This window comes from Squalius cephalus, assembly GCF_949319135.1.
Source record: "Squalius cephalus genome assembly, chromosome: 14".
NCBI lineage: Eukaryota > Metazoa > Chordata > Actinopteri > Cypriniformes > Leuciscidae > Squalius > Squalius cephalus.
The window spans coordinates 19,328,062-19,344,244 of NC_137135.1; the positions used below are offsets into that span (position 1 = coordinate 19,328,062).

General features: G+C 36.3%; 1 protein-coding gene across 1 annotated transcript; it reads left to right on the forward strand.

Moving 5' to 3' along the window:
• The first annotated feature begins 665 nt into the window (after positions 1–665).
• Positions 666–16,058, forward strand: LOC307170920 (atlastin-3-like). Its single transcript, XM_079892229.1, has 14 exons — positions 666–772; positions 1,820–2,047; positions 2,251–2,385; positions 6,205–6,309; positions 6,407–6,457; positions 8,204–8,260; positions 8,763–8,855; positions 8,952–9,090; positions 9,881–10,008; positions 10,093–10,149; positions 10,245–10,316; positions 12,472–12,663; positions 12,761–13,000; positions 14,688–16,058. Exons 2-14 carry the CDS (start codon positions 1,844–1,846, stop codon positions 14,754–14,756), a joined length of 1,542 nt encoding a protein of 513 aa, XP_079748355.1. The 5' UTR covers positions 666–772; positions 1,820–1,843; the 3' UTR covers positions 14,757–16,058.
• Positions 16,059–16,183: the final 125 nt, after the last annotated feature.

A 16,183-nucleotide genomic window follows, 5' to 3' on the forward strand; every position in this document is an offset into this window, starting at 1 on the left:
AATGTAATAGTTATATAATCCTAATGGATTGATGTACTGTCAAATGTACATATGAAAAGCAGCAAAGTAAATAAATATAAATGTATAAATATTTTTTTTGTTATAGTTTTGCAATATAGAATCAGTTTGAAAGTGCAGGTAAAAATGTCCCTTTAGAAATGTTTAATCATGAACATGTGCTATACAGATTTAGGTTAAGCTCTGCATACCAGCTGTTGTGTAATGTAGTGAATAAGTGTTCATGAGTGGTTCTTGGTCCTGGCTACTCTATGAAGGCTGCCATACTAGTATGATGACTCATTACGAGAAAACTAGAAGACACTCCCTAGATGTCTGGCAAAACTTTTTTGACTTTTTTTTTTTCCATGTTGGCATGAGCTAACGATTTTAAATGCATTGACATACCAGTAAAACAGGTCTGAATGTGCGTACAATGATGTAATATTAGAGGTAATATTCAATAGACTTTTTAATAAAACGGAGTTTTAAAAATTGGTTAAGGCTCAATAATATCGATGTCCTCTGATTGGACCATAAAAACAAACCCCGCTAGTCAGGCGAGTTTTACTCTGGGTCCTCATGGATGTTGTAGTTCTTGTGTGGCCTGTTTACAGTTGGAGTGTATGCAAATTTATTACCGTAAAAACTACATTTCCTGGCAACACGCGCGGTGGGATGTTCTTTGACTGACAAAGTTGTGTTTATTAAAACTGGACGTTCATACTCTGGAACAGAACCCGCGGAAGGTCTGCAGTGAAAAGCGAAGCATAAGGTACCGGAATGAATTAGTTGTTTTTAAAGTCAGTAATATGTACGCTAGTTCAAGACACTTTTAAGATGGCTGTTTCGTCCGTTTCTCAAATACGTTGTCGCTTTGATTAAGAAACTCCTCAATGTTGGGGCGAGGCGACAGTAACTAGCTAACGTTAGTTTAATATCAGCTAGTTTGATTTTATATTCCAATAATATTCATGCATCCTTTAAGATCTTACCACGTAAACAACTTCTGGTTCATATATGGAAAATATTACATAAAGGGTCTGGAATTCAGCCAGTCTGAACAAGAAGAGGAGGAGGTGTCTGCACTTTTTCAGATTTACTCATAAATATTTACTATTGTTTGATAGGACCCCGAACACATTTTGAAGCAACACTGGTTGTTTTTATCATATTTGGCAGAAGTTGTTTAGTGGCAACTGCCACGTTTCTAATTACTACAAGCAAATTGAGCAGTACTGCAATTGTCTGTACGTATAACATATTCTTTTAATAGACAGTCAGGAATTTCTGACATTTTTCAGCAGGTCTTTCTGTTCCACACCTCTTTTGATCGGTTCCAGTTGTGCATTTTATTCCTCAGGGTGTGTTGTTCTGCTTGTACACATATTTGTGCACAAACTCTTCCACCAAATGCAGATCTCATTGGCTTTGTGTAAATTTGTGTATTTCTTAAGATGTTTCAACAGCAGTGTTGATTGTTCTTGTTATTTGCCCATGAGTGAAAGCAGTCAGAATGATTGAAACAATAAGTCACATTCAAGCTGGCGAATCAGTCAATGGAGAAGAGCATGCTTGAACCTTTTAACTGGCTTGCCACATCGCAATTTCCCAACAAACCCTGCCTTGCTGGCCAACAGGGCCTGTACTGTCTCAATAATGCCTTCCAGAAATGGATTTAATACACTCTCTTTGATATGTCCAAACAGATATTAACAGCTAGCTTTAAAGGTCAAAACAAATAGTCATGCACTCAAATATGAATGTGTGCCCTTATTGTATTGCTGGTATTAAGCTGAAACATATTTATTGTCGCCCACAGAAAGCCTGTGATATAGGACAGAGGATGCGGGGTGAACCGGGGCCAGTTCAAATTGTGACAGTCAACAAGGAGGATCACTCCTTTGACCTGGATACAGATGCTCTCAGTCGAATTCTGTTGGCGCCTGAGGTCCGAGATAAGGATGTTGTGGTGGTGTCTGTCGCTGGAGCCTTCCGAAAAGGGAAAAGTTTCATTTTGGATTTCATGCTCCGATACATGTATAGGAAGGTCAGAAAGAAAGCCAATGCATTCAATATTCAGATCATGTAATGCTGCACATAATTTAATTTTAAGGCAAAAATCTGCCCAGATAGGATGTTTTAGGATGTTAGATTCTAAACACTTTGAAAGATCATTGGCTCCCTCTTGGTGTGCTACTCTTGAACAGGTTCCCACAATATATTCACCTCTCCTTATTTTGTCCCCTGCAGCCTGGTCAGGACTGGCTTGGGCAGGAAAATGAGCCCCTGACAGGTTTCTCCTGGAGAGGAGGCTCCGAACCAGAGACCACCGGCATCCATCTGTGGAGTGAAGTTTTCATTGTGCGGAAGAAGGATGGAAGTGAGGTAACAAGCACCCAACAGCAGCCAGCGCACTGCGGTCATGTGGTGTTATTAAGAACTAAATACCAGAAACTATTTATTCACTAATAATTGCATACACTATTCGTATTTATTCACGCATTTGAACTTCTCACAAAAACGTTCTGCCTAATTGTGCCACATGAATTTGTTCGCAACCTCATTCTAATGTTGATGAATTCGGAATATTCTAAATGAGCGACCGCGTGCCAGAGGCAAGTAATATATATACGGTATATTATAATGTATATAAGACCTATATCTGTTTAGAATTTCATCTTAACGTGTTTAAAAGGCCGCCAAGTGTATGTGTGTTTTAGATGTTCCTACATTTTTTCATAGACTTAGAATACATTTTAGAATGAAAGTTATTTATGGAAGTAAAATAATGTCAAATGTTTTTGAAACAAAAAGCCTGTTGAATTGCACTACTTGAAAAAAAATAGGCATTGCATTAACCATGCTTGCATTTTAATGCATTGTATTTTAGGGCTTGCATTTTTATGGGCTGAAATTCAACATGGTTGAATATTTAAGCTGTGAATATTTCAATTAAAAACATTTCAAACACATTTTTATTATTAAAAATTCAATAATCCATATTCACCTTTCATATTTCACTTCCAAAATATTCAAACTGTTTAAAAATACAACCTATAATATTCAACAGGCAATTTTCGGTCCATTTTATTTCACTTTGAAAATTCGCTTCCACAAATTCGGTGGTTCAAATTCGACAGAAAATATTACGTTGACATCCATGAACTGCAGGAAGAGCAGTAGATTACCGAGATACTCCTCATCTGCTGTTACTCGACCTCACCAGCAGGTGGTGCAAAAGCGCGTGTTGTTGACGAAGACCAGCAACAGTTAGAGCAAGCCATTCATTCATAAAATGAAAATGATTATCTGTGTCAGTATATATGCGGAAAAGATGATAAAGACACAAAAGCTGTGTTTATGTTTCATTCAATAACTTCATTGTCACTTTCCCTGTGTAGCCTAACGTTACATGTCATCAGCTTTCTCAACCTATGAACAGGATTATAATCGGTTTCCCTCAATACCTCACACTCGAGGATTCCCCTTCTGTCGGGACAAAACGCTTAACGTAGTTTATGGACTAATACAGTGATATAAAAGACCAAACTCGCACCTTATTGGGGATGTAGGCTGTAGGCTACTATATAGGCTCGATGGACTAAGAATATGAACGTAACGCGCAAAGTTTCATGCAGAGCGTTTCGTGATACTGGCATAAAATCAACACTTTCTCTCTTCTCTTCTCTTCTCTTCTCTTCTCTTCTCTTCTCTTCTCTTCTCTTCTCTTCTCTTCTCTTCTCTTCTCTTCTCTTCTCTTCTCTTCTCTTCTCTTCTCTTCTCTTCACAGTAGGCTATAGTATAGTAGGCTATGCCTACGTGTATTGCATTAGCTTAAACTGGGAAGAGATAGCACTTGCATATTGTTGTCCTCCTATTGTTAGTTTAACTGTAAATCGCTTTGGATAAAAGCGTCTGCTAAATAAATGACTAAATGTAGCCTAATAAATGTAAAATTGGCTTGACATTGGACATTCGCACATTTAGGGACCGTCTCAAAAGTTGCATAAAACACTGGCATACACGTTTCTAACTTCAATAGCAAACTTTAATTGAATAAATATAAAAAATCCAAAGGGTGCGCATTATGCCTGACACTACATGAACACTTTATAGTTGGTTTTTGACTGTAAGTCGTTCTATTCAAATGCTATTGAAGTTAGAAACGTGTAAAGTCGTATACACTTTAGAGACGGTCCCTAAATATGCGAATGTCCAACGTCAAGCCAACTTTATGCCAGTCGATCACTGGGAAACGCTCAGCATTAAACGAGTTTGGTCTTTTATATCACTGTAATTAGTCCATTAAGCTATACGTTAAGCGTTTTATATGTCCAGCTGGTGAATCCTTAAGTATTGAGGGAAACCCTAATAGCTTGCATGCAGCACATCGCCACAATATAAAGTTAAGGCAACTAAACAACCAAGAGAAATATATGTCAACCTCAAAAATGTAATATTGGATCTGTATCCGCATCGGGGAATAACATTATAATCTTGTTCACGGTAGAGAAAGATGCTTGTAGGCTACACAGGGAAAGTAACTGTGAAGACACTGAATTTAACATAAAACCGCCGTCATAATAATCACAAATACACTTGCATTGCTGTTAAATGAGTTTTATGAATGAATGGCTTGCTCTAACTGTTGCTCTGTCTTCGTCAACAACACGCGCTTTTGCACCACCTGCTGGTGAAGCCGACTAACAGCAGATGGAGAGTACGCTCGGTAATCTACTGCTCTTCCTGCAGTTCATGGATGTCAACGTAATATTTTCTGTCGAATTTGAACCACCGAATTTGTGGAAGCGAATTTTCAAAGCGAAATAAAATGGACCGAAAATTGCCTGTTGAATATTATAGGTTGTATTTTTAAACAGTTTGAATAATTTGGAAGTGAAATATGAAAGGTGAATATAGATTATTGAATTTTTAATAATGAAAATGTGTTTGAAATGTTTTTAATTGAAATATTCACAGCTTAAATATTCAACCATGTTGAATTTCAGCCCATAAAAATGCAAGCCCTAAAAATACAATGCATTAAAATGCAAGCATGGTTAATGCAATGCCTATTTTTTTTCAAGTAGTGCAATTCAACAGGCTTTTTGTTTCAAAAACATTTGACATTATTTTACTTCCATAGTTATTGATGAATCATGATTTGTTCAGAAAAAAAAAAACGTCTGTACGCAGATTTCACGCACAGATTTATGCGTACGCATGCTTAGTGAATGAGACCCAATGATTTTTATGATTGTGTTTTGAGTTCTTTCGCTTATGCAGAGGGAACACTGCAGTCAATTAGATTTGCGAACTTGAAGTCAGTGAAAGAGAAATAGTGCATTAAAATGTTGTTTCTATTTGTATCTGTATATTTAAAATCTGCTTCTACTTTGTTGTCCATTGCTGGTTGCACAAAACAAACTTACAGCATGACCAGTGTAGTCCGATATGTGTTTGAATGATTCAAAGCTGGGTTTTTTTTAACTAATCATTCAAAAACCTTTTCACTCACTAATCAGCTTTGGCAGTTACTGAATTTACATCTGAATGACTTTTTTAACTGCAAATCATTACTTTTGGTCATATCTGCATCAAAATAAATCAAAATTGTTGTGGCGTTAGGTTATTTTTAAGGCTTGTGAGATCAGTGTTACTAACTGGTTCTTTATATGACATTGTGTAGTTTTAACTTTTGTTAGGAACTTTATGATTTTGTTGTAATAAATGGAACTTTTTTAAATATTACCAAAAATAGTTGGATCAATTATTTGTTGCTTTCTTAGATATACTGAAAATCATTAAGTGGAATTCCCTACAATTCCTGTCATTAGTGGTCTTGCATGTTTGAGATAAATGGGGTGAATAAAGAACTGAGATTGAATGAAGAACTAAATGACTAGCATTAGTCAGTTTCAGTTCCCTAGATATTTATTATGACGCCGGTTGCATTATGAACTTTATTACTGTCTGAAATGTTATTAAGTGGTTTTTGTTCAGCAATCGGTACTTGCACAAGCCCTGAAATCAGATTCATAGTAAGTTTGTGGTCATTTCCTGTCAAGATTTTATCGTCAGTGATGCTTAATGCGTAATGTTTAAAAAAAAATCGTCAAAACACTTTGATCACTTCCGGTCACTTGCTCTCTTGAGTTTGGAGAACCTTAGTACTAAAATGGAGCATTTTGTTCTTCTCTGTAGGTTGCAGTGCTTTTAATGGACACACAAGGAGCTTTTGATTATCAGTCCACAGTGAGAGATTGCGCCACCATCTTTGCCCTCAGCACCATGACCAGTTCTATCCAGGTTTCCACATTGCATCTTAACAATTTTGCCACAAATGACTTGAAAGAAGACGACTGGAAATGTGTCATAATTATAATTACTTTTTTTCTTCCTCTAGATTTATAACCTGTCACAAAATATTCAGGAAGATGATCTACAGCAACTTCAGGTTAGTCAAGTCACAACTAGCCAACTGTTTTGTCTTGAGACTGTCCTGCATTTTTGATGTGGAAAACATTGTCTTTATTACACCACAGAGCAATTAATGGTTTAAAATCAGGGTTTCTGCGAGTCTTGAAAAGTCTTAAGTCATCCATACACAAATTAAGGCCTTAAAAGGTCTTAAATCAGAGCAGAAAGTTTTAAATTCATAAAGTCATGAATTTCTGTGAATATAATGAATATCTTGCTATTTTTGTCCTGTTTTCCAATACAAATATCTAAAAACATCTTTAAATCAAGATACATTTACTTGAGATGCAAATGTAAAAAGTCATTTATTTAGAATAGAAATCTTTTGTAACTAGTGCTGTCAATCGATTAAAAAACATTTACATTACATTTTTCTGTAATTAATCATGATTAATTGCACCTAACATTAACGTGTGTAATATATATTTATATTGCTTCACATTTTTAATCTCCAAATGAATGTAGAAACAACATAAAGACAGTAGCCTATATTTTAAATATTTGTTTAATGACATCTTTTTATGAAAAAGGTCAGTATCATCGATACCAATACTGCTACTGATGTCTCTATGAAATTGATTTTTTTTCTTCAATTTTAGCCATTAATTATAGCCATTCAGCATTACAGTATAATTAAAAGGTAAACATTTTAACATTTATTAGACTTACAACAATCTTCTCATAAACTCATTGTAATAAACGTCACATACCTGTGCTCTTCAATAATACAGTGCTATGCATAAGTTTAGACACCCATGCTAAAGTTGACTAAAAAGAGGAATAAAAAAACATCTTTTGGAAATTGAACTTAATGCCTTAATTTAAAAAATTAGGAAAAATCCAACCTTTAAGGACACCAATTTTCTTTGTGAATGAATAATGTATCGTAAATAAATACATGTTCTTCCTTAAAATACAGGGTGCATAAGTCTGGACACCCCTATGTTAAATTCCCATAGAGGCAGGCAGATTTTTATTTTTAAAGGCCAGTTACTTCATGGATCCAGGATACTATGCATCCTGATAAAGTTCCCTTGGCCTTTGGAATTAAAATAGCCCCACATCATCACATAGCCTTCACCATACCTAGAGATTGGCATGGTTTTATTTCAGTTAGCCTAATAGCTGGTTTGCATTGAGAGATGATCTTATGGAAAGTACTCCATGCCAACAAACAAAAAAAAAAAAAAAAAAAAAAAAAAAACATTAAGGCATTAAGTTCAATTTCCAAAAGATGTTTTTTTATTCCTCTTTTTAGTCAACTTTAGCATGGGTGTCTAAACTTATGCATAACACTGTATCAGGGCTAATTTTTGTCTATTGGCCCAGTCAGACCAGTTCAGATTTTGACTTGCCCTGTCAAAATGCACAAAACGTTATTGTTTACATTGTTTTTTGACCCATGTAACCTTGTAAACAGTGCTTTAAGATTTTTCCTTATTATTTTAAGAATCCTTATCGCGCTTAAATGATTTAAAACATTTACATAAATAACAGCGTGATCCTATGTTATGCTAGCCAAAGGATGATGGGGAAAAAACAGATGCTGTGTTAATTGCGTTAAATATTTTTAATGCGTTAAACTGAAAAGCCCATCTGTTCTGATGCATCTCTGTTCTTAACCTTACCGACCATACAGTATATCACAGTCATTAGTCTTTTTTTTTTTTATGGTTTTTCTAACTTTTTTTATTACACCTGTCATTTTTTTGTGTTTGTGTAGCTGTTTACAGAGTACGGCCGACTTGCAATGGACGAAATCTTTCTGAAGCCTTTTCAGGTATGAACACACCTTTCTGATACTGACATTGTAGTAATCTCTGTTAGTTTAAATGTGTTTGTGTCTGTGTGTACCTGTAGTGATGCATGCCTTCTGTGCTCACATTTGCATTTCAAATTTGTGGTTTTTTTTTGCTTGGCACTCATTTAACTTTGTGAGCAGAATAACCTCAGGACCTAAAAACACCTCTGCTGACACTGTGTTAAAATGATGGTATCAGATGCCAATATCATGTTATTCAAAATATTATATTGAATGATTATCATAATTACATCCCATTGTATTTATATCCGTACCAAGATTCTTCAGAGAAAACAGTGGTAGTACCGTGGTACCTATCCAAAATTACTGCATTAATATGAAACCATGGACAACAATATCTTGAGAGCTCAGGACAGAAACTTGAAGCTGCATATCAGAGTGCATCTAGACAGACATGTCTGTGCTTGTGCGTTTTATTGTGTGTTTCCTTAATTTCAGTGCAACTCTTTCTTGCCCACAGTCGCTTATGTTCCTGGTCAGAGACTGGAGTTTCCCATATGAGTATAAATTTGGGTTTAAGGGAGGAAGCGATTTCTTGGACAAACGTCTTCAAGTATGTGACTAAGAATGACTTAAGGTTCACTATTTGTTCAGTTGTGTGTTTGTCTTCAGTGATCTCTCTCTTGTGTGTTTGTGTGGTGATGTTCAGGTGAAGCAGTCTCAGCATGAGGAGCTTCAGACAGTGAGAGAGCACATTCACTCCTGTTTCACCTCCATTTCCTGTTTTCTCTTACCACACCCTGGCCTGAAGGTGGCAACAAGCCCTGCATTCAGGGGACAGCTGTGTGGTATTAGACTTCATTCATGTTTTATTACTCACACTAAACACTCTACCTAGAGATGGGCACAAGTACCAGAGCATTTGATACTGCCAGCAAAGATTCAACTTGGAAGCACAATAATTGATTTTTGTTTTTTAACTTTGAAACATTTTTACAACAATTTTGTGATTGGTTACAGTACGTTTTCACAGTAATTTGTGTTCAGATTTGTTTGACAAATTATTAGAGATGCTAGAGTGTGGTGGGATGCAACAAACACCCACAATTTAAAAGTTGGGTGACGGACCCCCAAATTTGTTTCATTTATCTGTTTGGGCAAAATGAACAAAGTGCCCATTCCTAATTCTGCTGTTACACATCCACACAAAAATGACATGCACAACCATTCAAAAGTTTGGGGTCGATTGGATATTTTGTAATGCTTCAACGTTTTATGCCAACCAAGGCTGCATTTAGGCTATTTGATCAAAATACAGTAAAAACCGTAATATTGTGAAGTATTTAAAATAACATTTAGAAATCATTCTATGCTGAACTTTTGATTCACTTTTGATCGGTTTAATCCATTGTTGCCAAATTAAAATATCAGGCAGAAAAAAATCTTACTGACCCCAAACCGTAGTAAAGTAGTGTATATTTGTCAACACTCCATTTACTGATATTTGCGTATCTCATTGTGTGTGTTACTGTGTTTCATTTGCATTTTCAGTGCCTCATTTTATACTGGCATGTTTGTTATTTGTTGTGTTTACATGTACTAACTCTCTTTAACAATCATTCCATTTTCGATTCTTAGATGTGGCTCCAGAGTTTAAGGAACAGTTGCGTGAACTCATTCCCAACCTGCTCAAGACTGACGAGCTGGCTGTGAAAGAGATCAATGGGAATAAGGTGACCTGCAGAGGCCTGCTGGAGTTCTTTAAAGTGAGCACACAACTGGCTTATGAACATCTTGGTCCATATTTGGTTGAACAGAATTTTTCATGAGTTTTGTTTGTAATTTTTTAGGCATATATTAAGATATATCAGGGAGAAGACCTTCCACAACCTAAATCCATGCTAGAGGTAACATAATATAGTTTTACTAATATTTGGTATTTATTTGGTATTGCTTTATCACAAGATTTCATGGTTTTGATGTAATGTTTTGACTCATTCAGGCTACAGCAGAGGCCAATAACCTTGCGGCGGTGGCGTCAGCCAAAGACCAGTACTACAGGAATATGGAGAAGGTATGTTACCTGGAATGTGTTGAACTCTTGTTATGTGTACAATAATTACAGTCCCTCCCAAAAGGTCAATGCATAATGCAACTGCTGAATATGTTGTGTCTTGTGAAAATCACGAATCATTCATGTTCATTAACTTTCACCTTAGTATAAGATCTGTGTTTTGGATTCAATAAGATTTTCCTACAAATTCTGAGAAATAATCAAATGTCTTAAATAATAAGCAAGAGACAGATAAATTGTCATTCTCACAAATTAGGGTAACATGGGGGAAGATGCCCCCTTCAAGAACAATGTGGATTTACTTTTACAACTTAAAGGTAGGGTAGGTAGGAATTGTCTAAAAAACTTATTTTCCAAATTTGTTTAAACTTTATTTATATATCAATACATAATTAAAATGTAAGTACTCTGAAAAAGAAAGTATAAAAATCGAGTGTCTGTAGACCTCTCACGACTGTTTTAAAGACAGCTCATTATTTCCATTCACTCCACCCCCTCCCTTCTGGGCTCCTTCCAAAGCCACGCCCCCAAAACACATGAACGTGCGACTCCGACCGCTGAGCTGGAAGACGCATTATTTATCTGAGACGAGCGGAGAGGAAGGAGCACCATGCATGTAGTGACATCATGTCAGAATCACATGTAATAAAAAAATCTAACTTTATCATTATGAATTTAAACAAATAAGATGTATTTTAGTACTCACTATCAAGCTAGCATATCGATATTGGTAAAGTTTAAAAAAAAAAATTTGATTCGCTAACGAGCTAGTTATATCTATAAGACAAAGCTAAAAACAGGTTGCATTGATACACGTTTTTCCATTACCATCAGTTACACTGTGATGAAGATGAATTTCGTGTAAGATTCATAACATATATGGTGTTGTTCTGCATGTAAGAGTTTCCATGATGAAAGCATTGTTGACTCTGATGAGGACTACACTCCAGAGACAAGTACCGCATCGTCAGCTCGAGGACAGGTCCGGGGTCGAGGGCGAAGCAGAGGAGGTCGTGCAAGAGGCCGTGCAACTAGGTCCGAGGAAGTAGAGGCCGAGGACGGGGTGGTCGAAGTGCAGGGCAAGGAGCACTTCTTGGACAAGAGGACCTGCGTCGAGTTTTGCATCTCCTATTCCTAGGTTCCGTGCCTCTTGAATTCCTCAAATCAAACGGCTGGTTGCGCGCAAGTGGGCAGATCCTTTAGCTAAAGGGTGGTTGCCATGGTTGCGAGAGAGAGTGACAGTCGCCTAAGCCAATCCTTTGTTTCGTCCCGAATGGAAATAATGAGCTGTGTTTAATGCAGATTAAACGGTCTAGAGTCACTCGATTTTTATACTCTTATTTTTTTTTTTTTTTTTTTATTTTTTTTTTTTCAGAGTACTTACATTTTAATTATGTATTGATATATATAGAAAGTTTAAACCAATTTTGAAAATTTTTTTTTTTATAAAATTCCTACCTACCCTACCTTTAACTGTTTATTAACTGTATTAACTGTAACATTTTGGTATAAGTTTAGCATGTTCAGGATGATTATGCATCGGTCAGTGTTATTATAGGAAAGAAACAGAAACATTTGCTAATTTAGTTGTTATAGCACAAAATGTCAAATATCAAATCTGCCAGATAAACCTTTACAGAATGTATAAATGACTGTTAATGTATATTTATTATTAATATTTATATATGCTTTAAATTGTCATTAATGTAAAATACTAAATCAACTATTCTATTTACCTTCCCCAAGGGTCTCGTTTTATCTTTTTACTATAACTTTTACTCCACAAATCTATAAACATGAATGTGTCGGTGTCCACAAATCCCTCATTAACAAATAGACACAAAAACTTATATGATATTCAACATAATATAATGTCATAGAACAGTATTTTCCAGAGACACAAAATTAGATCAGTTAACCTCAAAACTGTTTTCGGCTGACTAAATCTCACAAACTTGTTATTCAGATGAAATGACAAATTTAAAAATTGCACAGCCATTCATCAAAAGGCATCTTACCCCATGTTACCCTACACATTCTGTGTTGCAAACTATTGACATTTGCATTGGCATGTGGTGTTCGAACATTATATAAAAGGGTAAATGGATATTATGTCCTTTTATTTCTTTTTTTATAAATTCCCTCTCTCTGTTAGGTATGTGGTGGAGATCTGCCTTATGTGGCTCCTGACTCACTGGAGGAAAAGCACCGCTTCTTCCTGCAGGAGGCCCTTCAGCTCTTCTCCGGCACTAAGAAGATGGGTGGGCGGGATTTCTGTCACCGATACCAGGAACAGTTGGAAAGGGAGCTGATGGAGCAGTGGGAGTCCTTAAGAAAGCACAATGAGGTAACGGCAGCATTGTGGAAAAGAATCAAAAGAATTGATGTGAGAAAAATATTTAGAGGATTTTATTAATTTCTTTTTGTACTCTTGTTCCTCTCAGTCCAAGAATGTTTTCAGTGCTTTCCGGACACCTGCAGTGCTGTTTGTCCTGATCTGCCTCCTGTATGTGCTGTCAGGAATTTTGCACTTCATTGGCCTGGAAACTATTTCCTTTGCATGTGACTGTGTAGTTGGTCTAGCCATGATTGCGATGCTGACCTGGGCTTGTATCCGGTACTCTGGCCAGTACAGAGAAGTAGGCACAGCCATAGACCAAGCTGCTGGAGTAATACTAGAGCAGGTAAATATATTCCTTTAATAAATGTTTTTATTTAAAGGTGAAGCATGTAGTTTCTGCGACACTAGTGGCACCTAGCAGAATTACAAAAGCATATTTTCAAACAACCTTGCAAATGCCCCCTTGCGCATCATGTCTCCCCCAACTCGAACATCACAATCACAGCTTTTACGGGTGCTTGTGAAGGCATGTCTCAACTGGTAAATGTAGCTACATTCAATAAAAGGTCCAAAATATTAAGAATACTTTTAGCGGTGTTGGTGTGTGTCATGAGTAAGCAATTGAGTTGTCTAATAACACTGTCTTGAGCGAATGTTAACGTCTCACTTATAATAAACCCATGCAACGTATCTGCACAGGGCGCATTTTTGACTTGAGGCTTTCTACGCTGGACACATCTAAATAAACATTATATACGGTCGGTTACATTTGTCTTAAAGGGTTAGTGCACCCAAAAATGAAAATTCTGTCATTAATTACTCACCCTCATGTCGTTCCAAACCAGTAAGACCTTCGTTCATCTTAAGAATACAAATGAAGATATTTTTTGTAAAATCCAAGAGTTTTCTACTACCTTTCTGGGTAATTACATTGCAGTCTATGTGGGGTCAGAAAGCTCTCTTAATTTTTATTCCGAAGATTGTTTGTAACGACATGAGGGTGAGTAATTAATTACAGAATCTACTTTTTGGGGTGAACTATCCCTTTAAGAGTTCAATACCTGTTTAATCTTTGAAGGTCTTAATGCAGAAAAAAAAGCCTGCTACAGAAGCCACGCCCCTAACTCTCGCTATAGTGCCAGACATACGATAATGATCGTATTTGTACGATAATTTTGACCTATGTACGATCAATAATAAAAAAAATCCCATAATGTACGATAATTTCAGAATTGTGTGAAACTTCAAATGATGGTCGTTGTAATCATAGGGCTTCTATACTTATTGATCTAGTTGTGGATTCTACGTCTACCGTGAGAAGAACGTGAACGTGGTGTTACGCACGTCTTCCGTCTCATCTCACGTTATGTCTTCTCGGCCAATCATCGTGGAGAATGACTCTCTCATGAGCACAAGTTAATGTTCTTTTTGTATATTGTATACAAAGTTGGATATCATTAACATGTCATATCTGTATGTTTTGCAAGAAGAAAAAAGTAAAAAAAAAAAAAAGTTAACGTTCCTTCCACGTTAGGTCAGTTTTTCCAAGCTGAGGTCGATATTTTAGCAATAAAGTCATTTTCATGTCGTTTCAAAAAGGACAGCACGCCAAATACGCATTAAACTTTACCCCCTCTAATTGTATGTAAGTGTGAACTCGTGAAATAGCTGTATTCTGTACGTTTGACTCGTGTACGATAATTTTCTCCCAAATATGATAATTTTGAGCTTCTGGTATGATACTTGGACATTTCCAATCTGGCAACACTGCAATAGGTTGAGCTGGTTAGAGACTGACAGATCTAAGCAGACCGCTCTGTGTATGGTGCCTGGTAGGCTCAATATTTACACTTTTGGGGGAGATAAACCCATGAATGACATACTAATAATAGTCAATGAACAATTATCTTGATTAGGAGAATGTATTTTAACATAAAAATCTTACATTCTTCACCTTAAAAAATGTCCTTAATGGTTAGAAATTTTTAATTCTAAAGTTTTTTTTCTCAATTTTTTTTTTTTTTTTCCAGGCTACAGATGTGGTAAACAAGACAAGAAGCCAGGGTCAGGTGGCTGCACAACATAAGAAGACTAGATAGCTTCTCAATCAAACCGAAGATGCCAGAACAAGATGTAAACTGCACAGACGCGACCAATGATATGATACCAAATATCGCTGATCTCCGAATATAGCACTTAAATCTCTCCTTATAATGCAGGTTGACTGATTTTTTGCAAGATGTCTTAAACCAGATTTTTTAATATCAACACAAATATGAATATAAACCAAATATCACAAACCAGCAGTTTTTCAGGGACAATTATGTAAAATGCAAACTAATTATGTATTTAGCACAAGGGCTAAACTCCACAGAGCTGCATTGATACGTTTACAGTTGTTCATTCCTGTACAGCCAAATACATCCTCCATAGCAGGTCAGGGTCGTGTAACTTTTGGATTGCACTTGCATTGCGCTCTGTAGACACGTTGTTGGTTTGTTGTCTTTAGCCATGAATATCTTTGCACATGAACTGCCATTATTTCAGTAAGGCTTGAGCTTGATAATGATGTTTAGTATTAAAAGTGTAAGTACACTATATTATGTGATCTTTGCAAGACCTTTGTTTTATTATCTCTGTACCAAATTGTGGCCTTTCTGTGCATTCCATCTCTCCATCTTGTATACATCCATTTATGAATTCTATGATAAATCCTGTCAATGAGTTTGTTTTACTTTGTTTCATCGGGGTAACAAACATATTGTATTCCATTCCAATTATCTCGAGTGCTCGATTGGTCCTGTACACCCCTTTTTAACTGCTGGCATGTTTTTGGGTGTTCAAAACCATCCTGACACTTTGATTAAGTTGGACTTGATAGTATTGATAGAAAAGCCAATATTAACTATAAAAAAATGCCTTGAGGAAAGCTCAGTCATTGTGCACTATTCTGTAATCATGTTCATATTTGCATATCATATTAGTAAACACCTGATTTGATTCTGTTTTTTTAGTGGTTTGAGCTCTGTTGCGTCTTACTTTCATTTAGTTTTCATTTTTGTCATATGACATTCTTCTTTCATGTATGATGTGGCAGTGAAAGAGTATACCTGGAGAATTCAGTTTCCAGATTTTTACAGCCAATGACAATATGTGTTTGCCCCCCAAGGCATGTCTGTAATGTGTCTTTGTGGCATTGTTCTTTGTTGCATTCCACCAGAGCCTCGGTTGTGGGGTTTTGAATGTGTCCTGTGATCTCTTCACATTCATAGACTGTAAAAAAATGGACCTGTCTAAACTGACCTACTAGGGATCATTCTCTGTCCCTGTTTATACTTTTTACTGTTACATACACTTTACATATATAAACCTCAAAAATAAAGATTTAAGCATGCAATGCACTCATGGGTCTTGTTTGTATTCAGATGGAAGCAGAAATGTCAATTTTGTACACTAGGTGTCAGCATTGATTTGAACTGTGAGAACATTTCAGTGAGGACCGTAAGCATTCATTCATGGACACGTT

Bases quoted from the DNA above. Each gene is read 5' to 3' on its own strand.
- LOC307170920 (XM_079892229.1), top strand. From the start codon at position 1,844: ATGCGGGGTGAACCGGGGCCAGTTCAAATTGTGACAGTCAACAAGGAG. The intron at 8,261-8,762 runs GTATGAACACAC...TCTTGCCCACAG, and splicing joins TCTTTCTGAAGCCTTTTCAG to TCGCTTATGTTCCTGGTCAG. The intron at 10,150-10,244 runs GTAACATAATAT...TGACTCATTCAG, and splicing joins AACCTAAATCCATGCTAGAG to GCTACAGCAGAGGCCAATAA.